General features: G+C 37.6%; 2 protein-coding genes and 1 long non-coding RNA gene across 5 annotated transcripts; 1 reads left to right on the plus strand and 2 right to left on the minus strand.

Moving 5' to 3' along the window:
• Positions 1-1,123: 1,123 nt before the first annotated feature.
• Positions 1,124-2,807, plus strand: DGAT3 (diacylglycerol acyltransferase). Its single transcript, XM_089140027.1, has 2 exons — positions 1,124-1,509; positions 1,842-2,807. The coding sequence occupies exons 1-2, from the start codon at positions 1,156-1,158 to the stop codon at positions 2,577-2,579; spliced, it is 1,092 nt and encodes a 363-aa protein (XP_088996153.1). The 5' UTR covers positions 1,124-1,155; the 3' UTR covers positions 2,580-2,807.
• Positions 2,808-3,921: 1,114 nt separating this feature from the next.
• LOC148999614 (agamous-like MADS-box protein AGL61) lies at positions 3,922-4,593 on the minus strand. The gene has a single exon (XM_089140307.1). The coding sequence runs from the start codon at positions 4,591-4,593 to the stop codon at positions 3,922-3,924; it is 672 nt and encodes a 223-aa protein (XP_088996433.1).
• A 1,553-nt stretch (positions 4,594-6,146) lies between these two features.
• LOC148999615 (uncharacterized) lies at positions 6,147-22,925 on the minus strand. Of its 3 annotated transcripts, none has more exons than XR_016170695.1 (3): positions 22,883-22,925; positions 9,772-10,001; positions 6,147-6,627 (listed from the first exon to the last, which is right to left on the minus strand). It is a non-coding gene; the product is annotated as an uncharacterized LOC148999615 (long non-coding RNA). The 3 variants fall into 3 exon arrangements; XR_016170693.1 differs by having other exon boundaries at positions 22,879-22,925; XR_016170694.1 differs by lacking the exon at positions 22,883-22,925 and adding an exon at positions 12,085-12,136.
• Between the last annotated feature and the right edge of the window lie 11 nt (positions 22,926-22,936).

A 22,936-nucleotide genomic window follows, 5' to 3' on the forward strand; every position in this document is an offset into this window, starting at 1 on the left:
TCCAATATGTGCCCTTATCTAGTGTATCATATTGTGAGATGCATTAAATCATGATTAAGAGGGTTTGATCTAGTTTTGTTCCTTGAATCCAAGACTTAGATTACAAGTTCAAATTAGATAAATTTATTATTATGCGTTGGTCTTGTGAAAAGAGTTGGGATCCAAGAACGATGCTCCCTGCACACCTCTCTGTAGCATATTTCCGACGGAGTTTTGTCTCTTATTCACTTTTTGTATTCAAGGACAAGTCCTCATAAATATGTAGTGAAAGGATGCAAAAAAACATGAAAATTTCTTATCAGTCAGATCACTACATGCAAATGAAGCTAGATCAAAATCAAAGAGGTGCACAATTTGTTTTTTCTTTTATCCTTAACCCAAATTGATTGGACGAAAAAGAAAAGAAAAACTATATGATCAAATATTCGAGTTTGCCGATTTAATCAAGATTTGATAAGGCAAGGTTTAAAGTATTCCACGATACCATACGATATTAGTCGATACATATCCATAGTTGACTCAACCGATACGATACGATACATCTCGATACGCATCTCTATCAAATTACACTAAAATACATTAGCCAGAATGATACAATATTCGATACAAGACGATACGTCTCTTAAAATCACCTCACCGATATGCTAGATACCGATACTTTAAACCTCGATGGCGTTGTGAAGCTTCGTTTATCGGTATTCTCACCAAGCATTGATAGCGTGTTTCGGTTGCACTTTCCTTGCTGGAGTGGAAATTCATGTAATCTTTTTTATTTTAATAAATCCTATTCCGAATCGGATAAGGAATTCTGGGGCATTGAAGATGGGAGTCGATGATGACTCAGCGTCCATCTGTCTCCATCTTTACCGTGATTTTGCACACAGAAAGATCCAACGGCCCATCTTCACTCTCGACGCGTGTAAGACTCTGAAAGACGTAAGTCTGCACGTGGAGACCCTTCAACTGTCACGAGCCCTTACATCCAATCAAAACACGCCACGTTTTAAAAACTGTTGGTCCTGCCTCCTTCTTTGACATTGAAATCCCATTATCTCTTTCTATTTCTATTTCTTCTATAAAAGCCCTCGGTGGCGCAAAGTAATCTGCTTTTCTAGTTAAACTCTCTTCTTTCTTGTTCCTTCGAATTCGAGAGTCATGGAAGCATCTGCTGCTCTCGTTCGTTCCTTTCATGGCTTCTCCACCCAACAACGGTTTTCCGAGGAGTTTCGGCTTCTGGGTTTTCGAGATTCTTCTTCAATTTCTCTCAAAAACAGTAAGCCATCAGAGTCCCTTGTTCCTAGGTTTATTGATAACGGCCATCTGAAGTATTACGCTACGCCAACAACGTGTGGCAAGGTATGTAAGAAAGAGAAATCCGAAGCTGCAACTATAAAGAAGAAGTTGAAGCAGATCAAAGGGTTGTCTAAGAATTTGTTAGAGCTTTCTTCTCAGTTGGGTTGTTCGGATATCAGCTATGGTTTCGTTGGGGACGATAAGAAGACGATTTCGGTATGATTCCTAGCCTGCTTTTGCTTTTGCCTTTTTATTTTTTTATTAAAGCATATAAAAAGAGATTCGCAGAGACTTATAACATGGGTTCTCCACGGAAAATAAATTAATTAGCTTTACAATATTTTCTTTGAAAATTAGATCCGGGTCCAGATGTAACTATCAAATTTGGTTCATATTTTTCATATATTTACCAATCAATTCTCTGATTTGGGCTGTGTGTTGCTTGTATGTTGTTGATAAATTGTAAGAGTATGTACCCTATTTAAGTAGCACTGTGTTTAGTTTTGTATCAGAGCATCTAGTAATTGATTTGTCTTTTGTTTCTACAGGAAGCATCTGAGATTCTTCTTGCTCAACTTGGAAAATTGAGAGCAGAAGAAAAAGAATTAAAGAGGAAAAAGAAGGAAGAGAAGACTAAATTGAAAGCTATGTTAATGAAAAACAGAGATGATGATTCATCATCTAGCTCCTCATCTGAATCTAGTGACAGCGAATGTGAGAAGGTGGTTGATATGACAAAGTTCAGGAATAGGGAATCCGCAGAACCACAGTCTACCATTGAAGTAGAAGCATTAACAACAACCACAAACCTTCCAATTGAACCTCAAGGAATACTAGGGATGAATGAGGTACCCAGTTTGAAGAGTTGCTGGAATGGTAACAGTAGGGGTGAAGGAAGTACTGTAGCTGCCGAGGCATCAACAGCAGAGAGGATTGAGGTTTGCATGGGAGGTAAGTGCAAGAAAATGGGATCTATAACATTGCTAGCGGAATTGGAGAGAAGGGTTGGTGTGGAAGGAGCAGTTGTTGGATGCAAGTGCATGGGGAAGTGCAGAGATGGTCCCAATGTTAGGGTTGTGAATGCTTGTGACAAGAACTCATTGGATGGAAAAGAGAGGCCTGTTAGACCTGCAACCAATCCTTTGTGTCTTGGGGTGGGATTGGACAATGTGAATGAAATTGTTGCTAACTTTTGTGGGGATGGAAGACAAAGAATTGGGTCTGATGACAGCTTAAAAGGAATGTATCTAATTCAAGAAACAATGAATGAATGTGAAGAACAATGAGATTTTGTTTGTCAAAAGGCGATTTTGACAGTAATTGTTTGGAATACTAGGCCTTATTTTTGCTTAAGAATGCTAGTCGTATGGTTCTTTTTTATGTAAATTCTGTTGCTCTATAATAGAAGAACATCTGAATACATTTGTTTATTTGAATTCTTTTACGTAAATTCTATTGCTTATAATAGAAGTGAAAGGATGAATCATCAAAACTACAGACTAAATAGGCACTGAAATTGACTCCAAGGTGAATCGTAGCATTGCTAAATTGAATTATAGGGTTCTATGATTTTTTTTTGACATTATGTGTCTTTGCTTAGAAATTGGAAAAATTACAGAGATTAGACAAACTTATGTTTCTCTATACAAAACTAACCATCATGTGTTTCAGTTAACAAAATTGAAGAAATTGAAGAAGATTGAGTTTTCTATTTTACAAAAATAGCCAAAATAGTCCCTTACTCTTCATTACTGGTTTGACCCCTCTTCTCTCCCATGCAACCTTCCGTCTCAGTCCAGATGACACCTTCTTCCCCTTTTTCTCTATATCTTCAGACATCCTTTTCATGGCCGTGTTCCATCAACGAAGCTGCCACCACTTCTAAGTTCCACCACTCAGCCTCAAGATTTAAAGTATCCATATTTGAGGTCACAACACCGGGAGATTGACCTAACATCCCTCAAGATATTGGATGTCTTCATTGAATTACAGCTGGAAAAATTCATATAACAGTAAATAGCAGACACAATACCAATTAGTAAAGAGATGTACAGTCTCATTATAAAATTATGTTGAGAAAGGAGAGTATGGTCATGCTTTAAATTTTGCTCCACCCCTGTGCTTTCAAATCTAAAAGAGAAAGAATCTTCCTTGGTGGGGGAAGGAAACAAAGGAATGAAATATTTACCAATTCCCATGACTTCCCTAATATATTTGAGGTGTGGTTAAAGACCCGAGTCGAGTTTCTTAAAAAGAATCAATCAGTTCTTGGAGGAACAATTTAAAGAAACAGGGGAAAAAGACCGGCCAAAAAAAAAAAAAAAAAGAAAAAAAAACATGAAAAGATGGAAGCAAGAAAATAAGCCTTCTTGCATGATGGAGGTGGAGGTGGGGATAGAGGTGGATAATTTTCAGTAAAGCCATTATTTCAAGATGAACTCAGTTGCAAAGGAAAATTGTTTTTATCAGATAATTGAAGTAATTAATTAAGCAACAAGATTCAATATACAAGAATGAATGAACACAAGTTGTACCAAGTCAGATTAATTATTTAAAAGAAAATTTAAACAAGCAACATTCAAACTACTGTTCATATGAGGAACAATAACAAGATCAATCAAAGTTCTCTTAGAAGTCATTAAGACCAAAATTCATCTGAAATCCATGATGAGGAGCACTTGAAGTATTCCCCTCACACACTTTTGAGGGAGGGACAACTCCTAGAGGAATTGGGTTCATCGCCAAGAATGGTGAGGATGAAGAAGCAGCTTCCATAGACATCAAATCATCAACACGTTTGATCACATTCTTCTGAAACTCTTCCATAGCCACCTTCAACTTCTTTAACTCACCCAGATCATGTTCATCAACACACTTTTCCCACCAGAAATCTGGCACTTGAACTTGCTCTTTCTTCAACCCAGTTAATATCTCTGCTTTCTTCTTCTCAGTTGCTAGTTCTTCTGTAACTTGGGTGAGTTGCCGACTAAGTTCTCTAACAAAATTACCACGGTGAGCATCAACAAGTGAAGTTGCAGCATCTTTGTTCTGAACAACACCAGAATCCACCCCATCTATATATCTATTGAATAGTGAATCAGAAGATGGATGACTAAAAGAATAGACTTTACCAGCTGGAGAGAAGACGATTAATGCAATCTCTGCTCCACATAAAATACTAAGCTCAGCTGCTTTCTTGAACAACCCATTCCGTCGTTTTGAGAATGTAACTTGTCTATGATCTTCGTGTTCAATTCTTTTGATAGCAATCTTCTGCCTTCCCTTACTGCTCTTCCCCATCATAATGAAAACTAATACAAAGATTGTCCAAGTTTTAATGGTTGAGACTGTTTATGTAGTGTTGCTAGATCTTCTTGTCATGATGAATATAGATTTAGTATCTTCTTTGGTTAGAATGAAATGGGAAGCTTCTAAATTTGAGAAAAATTTAGTGTCAACTGCTAATGAAACTTCTTAAATTAGAAGATATGTTGAAATTAGAATAAGTTAATTGAAGTAATTAAAGGATAATGATTTGACTTAATATGGAAATACACTAATACTTTTTTTTTATTTTCTTATTAAATAATTATTATTATTATTTTATCACCTCATGGACTGGCGGCTTTGATAATCAAAATTAGTTGGCCAAATAAAGAAAAGATGTGATTGAAATAAAAACCACCAAAATTTGTTGACCACTGTTGAATTGGGGGTTAGAACACTGACTCAAGGGTTCCCTGAGGTTTCAAATATATTACATTAAGATATCAAATATCTTTAACTTGAACCAGTGAAACAAGTCTATGGTCCAACCCATAATATATTTGGGTTGGACCACTAGCAAAAGGCACCGGAGCCACATTGCCACTCATGGACCCTAGCCTTAGGGTTGTGTTGTATCCTACTCTGATTTGAGATCAAGAGGTGGTTCATGGATCTTAGTGGTCAGTCTGTTCTAATAATGCAATCTTTTGAACAGGTTTGGCCTTGGATAGTATAGATCTTAGTTTCAGTTCATTGATAGGTCAGATTCGATAAGAACAATTTTCTCCTAGGAAACTTCAAATCCGTCGAAAAACTAATCAGATTTAGACATGGTAATTCTAAATCTTGATTGAATGTTGTTTTCATGCATTTGTAATTTTGTAATCTGAAAAAATTGTAATTATTTTCTAGATTTTCTATTAAAACAAATTTAAAAATAAACCAATAGTGAAAAACATAAAAAAAAAGTCAAAGACTAAGAAGAACAAAGATATAGTATTTTCTTTCAGCTCTTAATCCTAAACCTCATCAATTTTCAAAATTTTGAATAAAATTTGAATGATGAAAGACACGATCAAGTTAAGATCTTCACATTCAAGAAAACTAGAAGAAGAAAAGTAGCCCCTCCAAACTCAAAGAAGTATCAAGTTTCATGAAAAGAACAACAAAAAAAGAATACAGGTAACCCAATTACATGAGCTATAAGCTAGAGATCTCCCCAGCTACTAATTGTGCAATGGAAGTGATAATTCTGCCACAAAGCTCACCCAAATATTTGAATAAGTTATCCAAGAGACTCCTAGATTCTACCATGACTTCCTGAAAAGATTGAAGACATGCTCCCACTAGGACTCAATTCAAAGCAAGAATGACTCCCTAAAAATACAAGGGCGTGCTGGTCTGAAGTCAGAAAACTCCAGTTTACATCAAGGTTCACATGACAGTAAAAATGTTATCTTGAAGAAAAAAAAGAAGCAGATATTAAAGTACCAGACATTTGACAATGCTAAATCTGTGAAAAGAAAGAAAACAAGAAATTTAGGACCCTTCTCCAAAAGAAAATTTGGATTAGATCAAGCTGCACAGAAGGACAATGCTGTTGATTTACATATGACAAGTATACAGTAGGATTTTTGAAAAGAAAACAAGCACTTGACTATTAAAGCAACAAGCTATTTCAATTGTCTTATATTACAAAAATATCTACATTCTCCAAAGATGTCACCCAAGTTGAACTCTATATATGCTTGGATTAACTTGTGGAAATAGGAAAAAAGGAAAATTTTTATTACTTCCCATATTGGAAGATAAAACCATCCTTGATATTTGTGAATTAAAGTACTACAAATGCTACTCTTGCAACAGCAGTGCAACAGTGACTAATATGACATATCAAGCTCTAAACCTCACAAGCTATTGAACCTCATTTTCCTTTGTCAAAAGCTGCAATGTTCTGGGGTTCACATTCAGGACTAAAAAGGCGAACCAGCAGAGAGGAGGTTGAGCTCACAGATACAGCTCCACAAGCAGCCCACCTGAGACTCCTAGGAACTGTTATCCTTGGACCTGCAATAAATATAAAAAGAACTGTAAAATTACATGCTGAGAATTAGGCTGGATGTGTTTATGTAGCTGTGTTTAAGAGTCTGCATACTTCTCTTCCAAAGCAACCTCTATGGAATTTGCATACTTAAAGGGGGCATATTGTAATTCACTAGAAAACCAATGCATAAGTATATATTCATAAACTTGTCTGTAGTGCAAGCCCATGACTCACTGGAAAACCAATACACAAGTTTATATTCAAAAACCTGTCTGTAGTGCAAGCCCTGCCATGATAGTTGTGCTGTTGCTGCCTGTTGGTTGTGGGTCACAACTTGGAAAGGGGGCTAAGTAATGTAGATACCGAATTTGATTGATCAAAATAATACCCAAATAGGACATTTTCACACGAAGTCAATTGCAAATTTGGTGGACTTAAGGTGAAACAGAGTTTAGATGGGAAAGAGGGTTGAAACTAGAATGGTATTATAATGGGCTGAATAGATCTTCAAATAGGGGCAGAACTATAATGAAGAAAGTGACAATAACAATGTAACATGTAACACCCGGGCTTCACACCGCAAGGTGGATCTATTGGATCGAACACCAACCTACCTTGATCAAACACAAGGGTTCTCCAAAGAGTAGGAATGCTAGCAAGCAATTTGATTTCAATTCATAAGTTGTTTTTTTTTTCCATCTCTTACATAAGTCTCTTATATAGCACTTTAAGGAGACCAAAATAATAATGGAAACGTCCAACCACTACCCAACACAACCTACTACAAGCATTAATGGAAACATCCAACTACTACCCAACACCACTATTCAAAACAATAATGGAAACATCCAACCACTACCCAACACCACCTATTAGCTCCTTTTGTTGACTTTTCAAAGCTAGACTTAGGCTTAGTTCAAAATAGTGGGTTGATCTTCTCCCACTAAAGTAATCCAAGCCCATGAAACCATGGGCTCAATTTATCCCACTACAATAGTCATAGCCCATGCAAGCCATTGGCTGTTTTGGATCATATCCTTAGGCTTTGATGGGCTTGACCATTGGGCTTTTCTCTTTTTTGTATATGCTGCCAATTCTGCATCATTAAGGCTGCTACATTGCCCCTTCAGACCCTGTAATAGTGGCAATGGGGATGGGAATGCTCTTTCATTCCTCCATTTTTTTTCTTTTTTGTTTTAATAGTTATCCATTCATGTCCATGCTTCAGTTTCAGCTTTAAGGGCAGGAGAACTGTTCGCAGCCAGTATCTTGTTAACAGTTAACACAAAATACAGCCGACTTCCACAGGAAACTTGATCAGGAGGAATGCTTTCAGTGTAGAATCAATGCAGATGGAAGACTGCAGCTAAACAATGACATATAGCACACAGAAAAGTAAAGATGAGGTTTGTCTTCTATAAAATCAATCATATGCATAAATGAGAAAAAGCTCAATCAACTATTAATTATATTTCTGCACCCCATCCTTATACTTCTCTTTTGGTGTTCTTCCTTGTAATTTCAAACAAAAGGGAAATGTCTAGGGAGCTTTATGGTCTATCCAGAGAACACTGCATATGCTTTGTTCCAATGGGAGAGTTGTATGATGTTTTTAAATAACACATTGCTACAAGGGAGAGATGCTAAGGTCTAAATGCTCGATGGCCACCGAGATCCAGCTTGCTCCAAAATGGGAGGCAGCAGGTAAATCCAAATTTCGAATTTTCCCCTAGTGCTCCTCCTATTGAGTGTGCCACGTGTCCGCTACAAGGTCCCAATGAGTTTGGGTGTATTGGTTGCAATTTCTGTTGCGGGATGAGTGACACTGGTCCCCTGGGTCCCCTGACATTGTGTAAATATTGTAATTTGTAATTTTCTCTTCTGCTATATTAATACCAATGACCTCTTAATGGAACAAAAAGCAAAAGCTTTGTAATGTAACTAGGTTGGGTGGATTTTGTCTTTTCCTTTCTAGGATGTTTTTATTTATTTATTTATTTTTGGCTTTTGTTCTTTTATGGGTGGGGGTGGGTTTTTTTTTTTTTTTTTTTGGGGTGGGGGGGGGGGGGGGGGCGTGTGTGTGTTGGGGAGAAGAAGCCATGGGTGTGAAAGCTCCCACTTGATTGCTGATCTTGGGAACCTCCTACCATTGCTCTACACAAAACTATAGACTTTGGCTTCAGGTGGAAGTGTATAAGCCCTTGAGGAAGGTCCTAAGTAGCATCCTGAGGGCTCATTAATATTTACTTTATACCCTGTAATACATACTTTTAAGTAAGGCTGTGTACATTTGCCTCTCCCTGTCCCTCTAGCAGGGGGAGACTCATGCAGAGATGCATTTTTTATTAAATATTTTGGGAGCCCAGTTATTTTCACAAATTATGACTAACTATTCAAGTACTAGCTGCATTCTTCCCTTTAACACAAGTTGCAGGTATTCCTAAAAAAACATGGCACAGGACTTGATCTTGGACCTGGTCACCACCAGTTAAAAACTGCACTGGGCCTATAGATAATGCTGACATCTCAGTGATTTTGTGTTTGCTTTTCTGTTTTTTGGGTGAACTCATTGCTTGGGAAGGTGGCTTTTGTTCTTGTTAGGTCATGAAACTTGGTATATAACCTATTTTGAGCCATTTAAGCACTATATCAGTCTCAGATCAAAAAAATCAAAGTCCAAATAGAAGTTTGGCTTTGGGCCCACAGCAGGTAGGCTACAACATTGACAGAGAGTCACCAAATACTCTACACATAATTTCTTGGTATTGCATACAATTAAAGCAAAGAATGGGAAGAAGATTAACTTTTGTAGATTGACAAATCCAGGAGTTTCTTGGAGTACACTAGCAAATCCAAGAGTTTCTTGGAGTAATCTAAAATGAACTGAACTTGGAAAAAAGAATGGCATCTGACAAATTGATCGTTCAGGAGGTTGACAAAAGGGAGTAGTTAGCAAGAGGGCACATACGGAGAGAAGAATGAGTGGAATGACCCAAATAAAATGCACCTTGGTCATTAAACCTGGGTAGTGAAGAACAGAACCCAGAAATAATTATGATTGAGGGTTCTTGCACCTAGGTATGTGTAGCAAATGAAAAACTGCATTGCATAAAGCAAAAGCTATGAAAGAATCAAATAGAGTCAAAACACAGATATAGTCCACTAACCATAATGCAATCGACAAAGAACCCAAAAAGCCAGCCCTCCGCCTACACTGAAAACCCCTGCTGTGTGCCTCATTAATCTTGAACATGGCTTTGCATCTGATCTCATCAGCTCACCATCAGAAAACCCAAAAAGACGCCTTAACGCCATTTCCTGTTGCTTACTTTTGAACTAATACAAGAAGCTCACTCTCTAACTTCACAAGCTTTGTCTTCCCAGTCAATTTAGAAAGCTGCAAGAAGAAAGCAGAAACTGAGGCTTCTTCTTGAATGCTTACAGAGTATTTGTTTTCATGGTTGCTATTTTGAAAATAAAACGCAGTTAATATGCCCTAGTTAAGTCTAGAAAGAGCCTTGGTGAAAGCAGGGGTAAGGCTGTGTACATTATTACTGTCCTCAGGCCCCACAGTGGTGATAGCCTCATGCACTGGGTATGCCACACACAGTTAAGAAAGCCGAATTGGCCATAGGAAGACTATTTTGAAAATAGACATTAAGTTAAAATGGGTTATATGGACCAACAGTCACTTGTTCATAGCTGTCATGAAAACTAGGCGATCCAAGGGTTTGAAGAGACAACTAGGCAGCATATGCATGCAGTATATATAATAAAGCCATCTACGTATGGAATGAAAGAGCCACCTATCTCAATGCAATACTATGTTATACTAGTAGTGACATAATATGAAAAACATAAATATATAACAGACACAGCATAGGCCATCCATCATATAAGCATATTTGACAAAGAAAAAAGCAACATACATGAATCAAGGTATAGGCCTGTGAGTGCCAGAAGGCAACATAATATAAGGTGTGCTATCACAAGGCCAGAATGCAGCGCTTAGGGCTCAAAGGCAGTAATTATCCCTCTAGAGGGTATTTACTTTATGAGCAAGGGTGACTTTTCACCTGGGGTCATGCCCAGCCTATCCCTTGCTTTATTTAGTGCAAGACAGTGCTTAGCGATCCTTTATGGGTCAGTTTAGAAAATCTAAGGTTACAAATATGTATCCAATACCTGATAACGATGATTTCAGTACTAGTTTTTCAATTCTTCAACAAGAGTTTTTGAGTACACAAATATGGGAGAAGGCTCTACTAAAGCTACTGCTTCTACTTCTTTATCTTTATTTGAGTTCAGTTCCTCCTCCGCAACTGTGATATTTCTCAATCCACTTCTACTATTCTTCATCTTCTAATTTGTGGTTCCCTAGTTTCCTTCGAAGTTTCAGGCTATTTTCCTCTACAATATATCTTCTCATACTAGTCTTTTTTATGCAAGACAACTGGCTAGGACCAATTCAAACCAGCATTGGATGCTAGTTCAAGCCAGCCAACTAATCAAAATAGAAGGTCCCCTTGCTCCACTACTCTGACCAGTCAATTGGGACTGCCACAATAGGAGAAAAGTGAAGAAAGAAGGCCAAAACACTGTTTACATGAACAATGTCACAACCGTTTATCCAAGGTCCGACATGTTGGACCATGTCGCCGTGTCGGTGGCTGGCGACACGACCCACACGGCGACATTTCATGTCGGCGACTTTTTGCAGGGTGTCATTGAAAATTCGACCCTTGATTTCGGAGGGTGTTTAGGGTCATTTTGGCTTGAATTTTGTTGTGTAACCTAAGTTGATGCTAATAAACACACTAGGAACATAATTTTGGCCTGAAACATCACTTAATCTAAAGTTTTTGATTGACACATGTTTGGCTATATGCAAACAAAACTGGAAGTTTAGAAAATTCATATAAACTAATGTAAACATGCAAAGAGAACACAAATACACAACTAGTGAATAGATGTACTAAAGTTTATATAATTCATCATACAATTATGTTGAGTAGGGACATGGGGTCCCGCTCCCCGGTGAGCGGGCGGGGGTCCGGGGAGGCCGCCCCAGAGCCTGTAGAGGTCCTATGTCACTTTGGCAAAAATCGAATGAAATTCTGTTATACATGGCAAATTTGGCGGCGAAATATCGCCGACATATTGGATATGTCATGTCGATGGGGGAAGTAGTGTCACACCCCACCCAGCCGGATCCAGTCATACCTGAATGCCTGTGGGGGTGATACACCGCAAGATCTAGGTTCAGTGACAAATCCATACAAAACATGATATAGTATAATTAAATGGATAAGAATAAATCAAGTTTCTCATATAAAGTTATCAAAACTGAAATAATGGTTACAATCATCCATTACTTCAAAATAAAAGTATAACATCAGAGTTTTGAAAAGAAAAGAGAGTAGTTTTATTCGCAGCGGAAAAATAAACTAAACTAGTTCTCTAATGGAATCCACACTGACATTAAGCTCCAAGTGCGTCCACTTCTTCTTCGATCACTCCTTTAAGAAGATGAAACCTCGGGGCAGATATTCTAATAGAAAAAGACATATAAAAGGTGAGTCAAAGGCAAACACAGCACACAGAACAAAAGAAAGAAAGAAAGAAGAAGAAGAGCAACGAAAGGGACGCCGGCCACGGGGGGAGTGGTGTAAAGAGGGAAGACACCCACACACCGGTAAAGAAAGGAAATAGAGGGGACGAGAATAGGGAAAGAGAAGTAGAAGGAAAAGGGAAGGGAGCGAGCCGAAAAGGTAACAAAAGGGAGAAGAAGATTTAGATCTTATATAACATGAAGAGTCGATTTGAATAGTACTTGACATTAGATATAAATCACTATAATTAAGAAAATTTTCCAACAAGCATTAGTTCAATAAAATATTGTTATTTTTTGACAAGGGAGATAATATATTATAAATAATAAAAACTATTACATAAAGAATAAACAACAAACAAAACCAGGAATACAACAAATCTCTGTGATATTTCAAAAAATTTATTAAAAAATAAGAGTTTGAACTAAAACATCATTTCTTTAACTATGAAAAAATATTTTTTTGTTAAATACTAAATAGTCGATTACGTTAAAAGGTTTGAAATGATTTTTTGTATGAATAAAGATAAATTTATTAAAAGGAATGAAAAATACCAAGGCAGTTCTTGACTTTGAAGATAAAATTTAAGATCGAATAACCGATGTTTCTAAGTTTACAAAAAGAGTTTGGTGACAAAAGACGACTAAAGAAATTAAGAAACACATCAGAAAATTTAACCCGTGGAGAAAAACAAAGGAAAAAAAAGAGAGAGAGAGAGAGAGAGAGAGAGAGAGAGAGAGAGAGAGAGAGAGAAACTTGGGGAAAGACAAATTGAAAATTTGGAATGAAGTTTGTCCTTGTTTTAGAAGCTAGAAATTAATTGAGAATTGAGATAAATCTTTTCTTTTTCCCTTGAGCTTACATATAATAACCATAATTTTCATCGAATAGCAAATTAAAAACCTAGAAATTTGGATTTCTATTTTCTATTTCTCTAAAATCTAAATGGGTATAAATAGTTAAATACATATTGAATATAAGTTTTGGATTATTTGTTGACATCTTTACTATTTTATTCGGAATTGAGTTAGGAATTTTAAGTATTTAATTACTTTAATATGTATTTTAATTACTACCGTCTTACATTTGATATTTACGACCAAAGATAGGCCAATTAAAGTAGGGACAAGGAATTAGGGCTGGGAACAGGAGGGGCAATCGGGGCTAGGGACGGGCAATTAGGGCGGGGACATGGCAATCGGGGCGGGGACGGGGCAATCGGGAATCGGGGCGGGGCAAAGGGCCGGGACAGGGAAAGAGGAATAAGGCCAATTAGGGAGGAATGGGTGGTGGCCTGTAAGGCTTAGGGGGGGACAATAATCATGGGAACTAGGGCAAGGGGGAATGGGTTCAAATATACATAAGGGGGGCGAGATGAAAAGCGGCTAGGAGCTAATAGGCAATGCAGTCAACGGTCTAATACACATATGGTCGGATAAATCAGTGCTCGTTGGTTAATACCTTAATGAAGGAACCTCAACGGAGGCATGTTGGATCCCATTCCAACCGGTCATCCAAATAATAGAGGGATGATCAGCCACGGGCAAGGTCGAGGAGAGCTATCTAAAGAACACCTCATGAGATAGTGGGGTTGGAAAAGAACACTAACATCAGGGAAGGAATACCCGCGAAAGGGTAGTAGTATATGAGGTCACCAACAAACACGATGCCAAATAGTAAACAGATCGGAAAGAGCCAAGGAAACCATAGGATGGTCATAGCATGGGATCCAGGGAGAAATGCAAAAGGGAAGAAACATAAAGAACAAAAGTCAAGGGAATGGGTTAAAAACCAGTTTGAAATGAAATGAATGAGAAATTTAATAATATCATCCAGTATTTTTATATCAATAATTTAGGATTAACAAGAAAAACAACATAACCAAATCATATCAATATTCAAGATATGAAAAATAGAAGACATAATCAAAGATAATACAAAGAAATCAAGATATTAATAATAAAAATAAATTAACACAATTAAACATGAAGATAAGGTAAGTATATTCTATTACTTTGTCTTTTCCAATGACAGAACTTTTCAAAATTAGCGTGTAAGGATATATTAACATATTCATGCAAAGAAATAATATCACAAATTAGAGCCAATGGGTTTAAAGGATATCCAAAACTAGAAAACCAAATCTGAAAACTAGGTTAAAAAATGTCACTAATGAATGATCATAATTGCCAAATAAGTCATAATGAAGAAAACTTGGGAGAAAATTAATGGCACAAAAGGATCCTACGGTACCTTCAATTGACCATCTCAAAGCCAAATTGGCCCATAAACACCGGGGGACCTAGAGAGTCAAAATGCGAAACCTAGCAGGGATCTTACCATTACTCCATACTCAAGGAAACATTAATATAAGAAAAGATAAGCATTTAGGATACATTATTATCCTAAGATCCCAGAAAGAAGAGAAGATAAACCCAAACTATGATTAAAGAGAAGGGTTAAAGAAAATAACTTCCTAGGATTGGAAGATTGGATCATAAAAACCTGAAAGGATGGAAAGCTCTCTTTCGTTTCTCCTTTCTAAAGCCTGCCTCTTTCTAGCCTCCAAAAATGCGTTAGGATGAGATAAAACATAAATAGGGTTTAAAATCCGAAATTCCAATGCCCCTAAATGGAAAATGGGGTGGGGTTGGTTCACCAAACGGATCAAATTTCTAGTCCATGGTTGGACCCCCAAATGAACTCCGATTTGATGATTTTTGGCTCGTTGGAAAGGTCTTTCGACGATCTTTGATTTGATACCTTATTCGCATCAATCGGATTCTCCATTGTTGACTTATGAACATTCTAAGATCACCCAACATCGGATTAATCTTTCTCTTCACTTAAATTCTAGGAGAGTTTTTGAGTCATTATAAGGGTCATCTACCAACATTGGTTCAATTTCCAATCCTTCGGGCTCGAATTGAATGGTCCACGATTGTCGCAGAATCAAGGCCCAAGTTCTAGGTCTTAAAACCAAGGGTTAAAGGGGTAGAAATCCGGGGGATTTCACATTAGCAATGACTCAAAAACTCTCCTAGAGTTTAAGTGAAGAGAGAAGATTAATCCCAATGGTGTAAAAAAAGTGATCTTGGAACATCCATATATCGGTGATGGAAAATCTAATTGATGCGGATAAGGTATCAAATCGAAGATCGTTGAAAGACTTTTCCAACGAGCCAAAAATCATCAAAATCGGAGTTCGTTTGGGGTTAACCAGGACCAAAGTTTGGGGTTTGGGTGAACAACCCCACCCCATTTTCTATTTAGGGACAAAATTGGAATTTCGGATTTTTAAACCCTATTTATGTTTTATCTCATCCGTAAACGCATTTTTGGAGGCTAGAAAGAGGCGGAGGCTTTGGAGAAAAGGAGAAACAAAAGAGAGGAGCGATTTCCATCATTCCGAAGGTTTTTATGATCCGAATCTTCGCAAAATCACTAAGAAAGGTTAGTTTTCTTTAACCCTTCTTTTTAATCATAGTTGGTGAGAGTTTATCTTCTCTTCTTTCGTAGAGATCTTGAAAGGGAAGGTTGTTAGGTATCTTGGATGCTTTCCCTTCTTGTATTAATGTCCATCCTAGTTTATGGGAATAATTTCTCTTCTTTTGAGGGATCTAAAAGGGAATAATGATAGGTACCCTAGATGTTTATCTTTTCTTATATTAATGATTCCCTTGAGTATGAGAGTAATGGTAAGATCCCATGCTAAGGTTTACGCATTTTGACTCTCTAGGTCACCTACGGGTGATTTATGAGAGCCAAATTTAGGGCTTTTTGAGATGCGTCAAATTTAATCAAATTGAAGGTACCCGTAGGATCCTTTTGTTGTCAATTAGTTTTTCCCAAAGTTTTGCTTCATTATAGATTTCAAATTGGTGGCGAATTAGAGACCATTCACCAGTGAGGTTGAGAACTACTCTTTTTAACCTAGTTTTTCAGATTTGGGTTTTCGTGGGATTGTGGGAAGATTTTAGGATATCTTTTGAAACCCAAATTGGCTCTAATTTGTGATAATTATTTCTTTTGCATGAATAGGTTAATATATCTTTACACGCTAATTTGTGAAAAGGAATTACTGATCATTGGAGAAAAGAACAAAGTAAAAGGTGAGGAATATACTTAACCTTATCTTGCATGTTTAATTATATGAAGTAATTTTTATTATTAATATCTTGACTTGCTTTAGTATTATCTTGTGATTATGTCTTCTATTTTTCAATATCTTTGAATATTGATATGAGAATGTATGAGATGGATGAGATTGAATGGATTGAGTTTTTCTTGTTAAATCCTAAATTATTGATATAAAAATATATGGATGATATTAATTAAATTTCTCATTCTATTTCATGTTGCAAACTAGGGTTGTGGGTTCACCCATTGCCCTAATGACATTATATGATTGCTTATATTGTGATTGGGAATGGGGAATGCCCTTTTGGCATTTCTGCCATAGGATACCAGACGAGGCGGTATGGAACGCATTCCTATGGTGTCCTTGGCTCTTTTCCGATTACTGATTTACATATTTAGGGCATTGTCTAGAAGTGTTTGGTTAGGTGACCTCATGAGTACTACTACCCTTTCAGCAGGGGTATTGAAGCCGGTTAACCCGTGATGTTAGTGGCTAGGTCTTGTGTGTCAAGCAGGCCCACTATCATCATAGAGAGGTAGGGTTGCATATAATAGATAAGGGCTTATGGGCGCTCAAGACCGGTGAAATGACCCGTGAGAGGACATGGAGATCATCCTGTCCATTATATGTGGATGACCACTAGGTTAATGAATGGGGTCCAATAGATGTCTCCCGTTGAGGATTCCATTCATAGGTGGGAAGGTATTGAACGAACAGAGCACTAGGCGTAAGGGGAGATATTCAGACCATATGTAGTACGAGACCGTATGACCTTGCATTGGGCCTAGGATTATCCTTGACACGCGCTAGATCTTATACCAATGGTGATGTGAGAGAGTGGTGACCTAATCCCCAACCACGGCTTGACAGGACTTTACCCAACAACCGCGGAGAACCCAACAGACGTGCTTGAGTGCCGTGAGGGAAGAGTGATGAGACTGCCCAAAGAAGACTGGTGTGTAACTTAATGCGTGTCTACCATAGAGACTTAATGATAGAGTTAGGAGTATAATCATTCATATATCATATCATTGTCATTAATTACATTATCGATATTCATGTTGTATGTGTGCTGTGGAATCTTGTGAATGAATGCATGATATGATGTTGAGTTGACCTCACTAAGTTCTTTTGAACTCATCCATTTTATAAGTCTTTTTTCTATTAGATTATGCTGCAGGTTATGAGGACTTCTTCCAAATGGAGGATTGTTGCTAGTATATCTTCTTGAAGGAGTGACCGAAGAAGAAGTGGACGCACATGGAGCTTCATGCCAGTATCAAGACTGTTCTTTTGGATTGAATTCCATTAGAGAACTAGTTCAGTTTATTTTTCCGCTGTGAATAAAACTACTCTCTTTTCTTTTCAAAACTCTGATGATATATTTTTATTTTGAAGTAATAGATGATTGTAACCATTATTTCAGTTTTGATAACTTTATATGAGAAACTTGATTTATTCTTGTCCATTTAATTATACTATATCATGTTTTGTATAGATTTGTCATTGAACCTAGATCTTGCGGTGTATCACCCCCACGGGCATTCGGGTAGATCGGATCCGGCTGGGTGGGGTGTGACACTACTTCCCCCAACGACATGACATATACAATAAATCGGCGATATATCGCCATATATCGCCGACATATTGTATATGTCATGTCGCTGGGGCCTGGGGGAAGTAGTGTTGCCCCCTAGCGACACTGCGATATATTGCCGACACACTGTACCATTCCTTTATCTGGTATATTGGGGATGCTTCTTAAAAGATTTGTGGGGCCCAAGATCAAATTTTATGAATATTTTATTCTTGGCAGATTTAGATCCTTAGTTTAGTTTCTATTTTAGTTATTCATGCATGCGGCTGAAATATAAAGCCTCGTAGTTTCTAATTTTAATTAGTTTCTATATTTATAAGATTCTATAGTCACTAGTTACTAGGATATTAGTTTCTATTTTTAGTCTACTAAGTTTCTATTTCTTGTAAAGCTTTAACCAAGCAATAAATACGTCCTTACATTTCGATAAAGAGGAAACTTATGGAATAGAAAAAAGAAAAAAAAATGAAGTAAAGATTGAACTTTGGGCATTTGCAGCCCCCTCTTCCTCCCCTATTCTCTTCTTCTTCTTCTTCTTCTTCTTATGAGTGTTCTTCTCCTTCTTCCCCTTCTTCAAGACCATTTCGTCTGTCTTTTTGATTCAAACTTCCTGTACCCATTACTAATGATTTTATCCTCCAAAAAATTCTCACTCTCTTTTTCGCTACCGAATTCTAGTCAATAGACAGTGCTGATGAAACTCCATTATTCTATTATCAGAACTTCTTTGGCTAGTACTAAAGCTATGAAGATTCTTTGTTTGCACATTGATTTATAGTTTTTCTAGCTAGCGTTTAGGTTCGCATCAAGTATGGGGGTGGGGGAGCGGTTAAAATGGTTTTTTAAGAGCATGAAAAACAATAAATGTAGCAAACCTCAAATTTCTCTTATTAGAGTATCTACATGTAAGCAATCAATACATGAAAGGGTGCATTAGCTATACCTAAAACCAACTAAAATGTATTTAGTTACATTATTGTGTTTGCATACCTTCACAATGAAATCACAGAGCTCAAAAAAGAAAATTGCAGGGAAACCTAAAGGAAAGCGTCAATGCAAGAGATCAATCATTACAATTGTATGGCATTAAGAAATGGCACTCAAAGAACAAAAATAATAGTTGAGCCGTTATTGCTGGGCCAAAGTAGATGGATCCATCCAAATTCAGTTGCCTAAATTTTAAAAATACCATAGAGAGAGCCTAGAAAGGATCGAGGGCTATCATTGATATAAACTGCTATAGAAACAAAATCTAGATGAAGCATAAACTGTGATGGGAGGTTGTCAGCATCATTTAGAACTCTGGAAAACACCCATGGGCATGAGCTTAGTTGCAGGGAGATATAGGTGTTGAGAGGTTGTTATGGTTTTGGGGAAAGATGAGTTGCAGAACTTTAGGTTTTGGAGAAGAGTTTATGGGTAGAGCTGGAATTGAAGGGTAGGGGAGAGGACGGGATGTTGCAGCCAAAAGGGGAAGGGAGGGGGAATTAGGAGAACTAGGGTGTAGGGGTTGGGGAGGGGATTGAAAAACCTAGGGTTTATGGAAAAGCTATGCTGTCTCAAGAGAGAAGAGAGGGGAAGAAGGAAGAAAGGGACTGTGATGAAGCATTAGGGATGGGAGGGTGGAGTGAAAGAGCTGCAGGCTGCGAGAGGGGAGGAATGGGGCTGTGATGGGGTGATAGTGTTTGGGGAGAGACCAGGGTTAGCAGATTTTTTTTTGTTTGGGTGGGGGGGGGGGGGGGGGGGGAGGGGGAAGGGAAAGAAGGGCTGCAAAAGAGAAGGAAGAAGGAGAAAGGTAGGGGCTGGGGTGGGGAACGTTTGCACTCACTTGTAGGAGAGAAAGACAGGTTGGGGCACTGGATTAATTGCAGCACTTAGAACACCACAGCAGCCACACGCTTCCTTCCTCAAGAAACCCATGACTCCAATATTCACCTTCAATTCTTAAGTTTATTCAATAATCAAGTCAGTCCTCTTTACAAGCTAGGGGCTATACTTTATAGCTTTACATGAATGGACTCATACTAGGACTCAACATTAGAAGGTGATTCAAACTAGAACTCTTATTGGACTTAGGACTTTTATTCTACCAAGGACTCTGACTTGACTTATCCTAGGATGATTCTAATTATACAACGTGACTAGGACTAGACTCCGTGTAGAAACTGGAATACAACTAAGGGAATCCCTCTCTAATTGGGACTCCTAACCTGACTGGGCTCTTCACTAACTTGATTGGCATTGGACGATTTTTGGGCTTCTTCCCTTGACTGTAATCAAATTTTGATAGAAGCCACATTATCCTCCTATGCTGGGAGGAGGGGGTGCACCCCGATCCACTTTTGCCCATCACCAATCAGGAGATGGAGTATATCATGGAGTGGAGTGCGCCTGGGAAAACCATTTTGATAGAAGAACGTGCTAAGGATGCCGCTGATATCTTGGCGTCTATCTTCCCATTCATTACCTGTGGGACCTTCTTCCCCCAATTCTTTCCATTCTACCAATGAAAAATCTATAATAATTCACAAATCCAGATCCTAAAATTAACCCAATCTTCAAAACAGAAGTAGAGTTGGAATCTTACTAATATACTGGATCCAACAAACCCTAATTGGACTCCTCTAGAACAAGCCAAAATTACAAAAATGCCCTCATGTTTGCACAAGTTCTTGTAGGGCTGTATGGTGTTGGCTGCCACCCTAGCCCCTGTTTTGGCCGCTAGAGTAGCCCTGGATCTGGTTCACATTAGAGCTAGAATCATAAATATTGGGAAGAGAAGAAGGAGAATTTGATCCCAGCATGGAGGTAGAAGTTGCAGTTATGGAAGAAAGAGAGCACCGAAGTGAATGTCAGAAAGAATCAAAGCAAGGAGGAACAAGTGAACCAGCCATTTGGAGTCACTTGAAGTCAATTTTGAGTATGCCACCGGTTTCTGACTTTAATTTTATTTTCCTAGTTTGTACTAGTTATTAATTCTAAGTATTGTTAAGTGAGGGTAGTCTGGTCCTTTATTAGACTATTTGATAAAAATGAGGAGGGAGGGACACATGAAGGACAATAGATTCTTTTTCTAAAAGTGGCAGAACATCATTTTTCTGAGCCTCAATGACAGAAGTTCTATAAATATTTTCTGCTATTATTTGATTCTTCATAATTTTTTTCTTTCTTGGAATATTGTTTGTGTTTTCGCATCATCTTATTGAACTATTGATTGTAGCAAAGAAAAGAGGAAAATTCTTTCTGAAAATTACTTAGATCTATTCTTCTCAGATAAGATATGTGTCACCTTTGCCATCTTTGGATGTATAAGAAAAGAAATGCATGCACATTTAAAGGAAGAGAGAACCCAGCGGGGAAGGTTCCATCTAAATCCACGAAATTAGCATGTACTAGCTATTTGAGTGTTCTCAAATTCAGGGGAGTGAAAGCTAGTACATGAAATAGAGAAGGTAGATTTTATTCAAGAATAGTTCTGCATGTATGGCAAGTTTTATTTCCTCCTTTTGTGCTCTTGCATTGCAGGGCTAAATGACCTTACAGTGAGGAAAGAAATGGCCAGTTTGGCCTTCTCAAGTATGGCAAGAAAAGGTTGGAGGACAACGATCCATGTTGCCAACCCAATTAGGTGTGTTTGTTGTGAGTTTTTGTCAATGTTGTTGAACTGTTTTTCTTGTTCTATCTGTTAATTTATTTGCAAGGATCCATGTAGCCAACCCCATTTAGTTGGAATAAAGTGAGTTGTTTTTCTCTTGTGCCAAGGTGCTAAATTGTATGTTTCTGATGAGGATCCTAGGTGACCTCGTGTGTTTTGTACAGCATTGAGTTTACAATGTTGCTCTTTTGTTATACATCAAATAAGTTACAATTTCAGAAGAATTAAACAGCAGGTATTTTTTGTTCAGTATAGTGGATAAAATATTTGCTTTTGCACAAAACAGTAAAATAAAAACCGAGCAGCAGAGAAGAAAAATAGAATGATACATTAATATAGAAACAACAAATACCACCTTGTGAATCCAAAAACAAATCAGAAGCAAAAGGAGAATGACAGATCAACTTACAAACAAGGGGTGCAAAGCTTTGTTATTCCCCCCAAAAAAAACTAAAACTCCATCATTTATCATATGATACATCCAATCATCACTACTAGGAACTTAAAACAAACAAAATTAGAGACATAATATCAGGTAAAGACAAAACCCTTTTAAGAAAACACCAAAAATAAAATAAAATAAAGGAGAATGGTCCATCTAATGCAACCGAAAACTAATTCTCATTTCATCCAGATAAAAAAGCAAGCAGCAGCGAAAGAAGAGATTGTTCCATCAACTTTTGAGAAATAGTAACATGAAATGAACCAAAATAGTTGGCTACAAGCATGCACAAGATTCAGTTGAATCAGTTCCACCAAGCAGAGAGTGGGAAGGAGAGAAAAAATGGAAAAAGAAAAAAAGAATTACAGGCCTTTCCTCAAGTCCAACACAATTGATCTTTTATTTTGGTCAGAAGGTGGCCTTTCGCCAAAGAAACTATAACCAAGTCGAATCAAAGTCGCACTAACTCTCAAATCTTTTCCACACTCAATACCACAGTTAATAAATTCCTATTTCAATGGCGAAGCTCTCTCGTCTCTCTCTGCATCTTGACCATTCCTTTGCAACTAATTTCCTTTTTCTGACAAATTTTGCTTTAATTCTTTTTCTATTAAATTCAACTAATTAGTGGCAACGCTTGCCCATCCAAATATGATTCTCAGACTTGGGCTTAAAATTCAAGAGTTAGACATTTTGGCAAGTGTTCGATACATGAATTTAACCAGAACTCGGAATTCTAACAATTAGAATCTGAAAAGCAAAACTTATAGAACAGCAAAATTGGGGTTTAGGGTTTTTCAGCGGCAAAGAAGATAGACAACACTCACATACTTGATGCTTCTTCTCCACCATCGCTTGGTCGAGGGGCCCGCAACCGCATAGGTA

The sequence above is a fragment of the Hakea prostrata genome, chromosome 11, assembly GCF_041222555.1.
Source record: "Hakea prostrata isolate BN-2017 chromosome 11, UWA_Hpros_2, whole genome shotgun sequence".
In the NCBI taxonomy this organism is placed as follows: Eukaryota; Viridiplantae; Streptophyta; class Magnoliopsida; order Proteales; family Proteaceae; genus Hakea; species Hakea prostrata.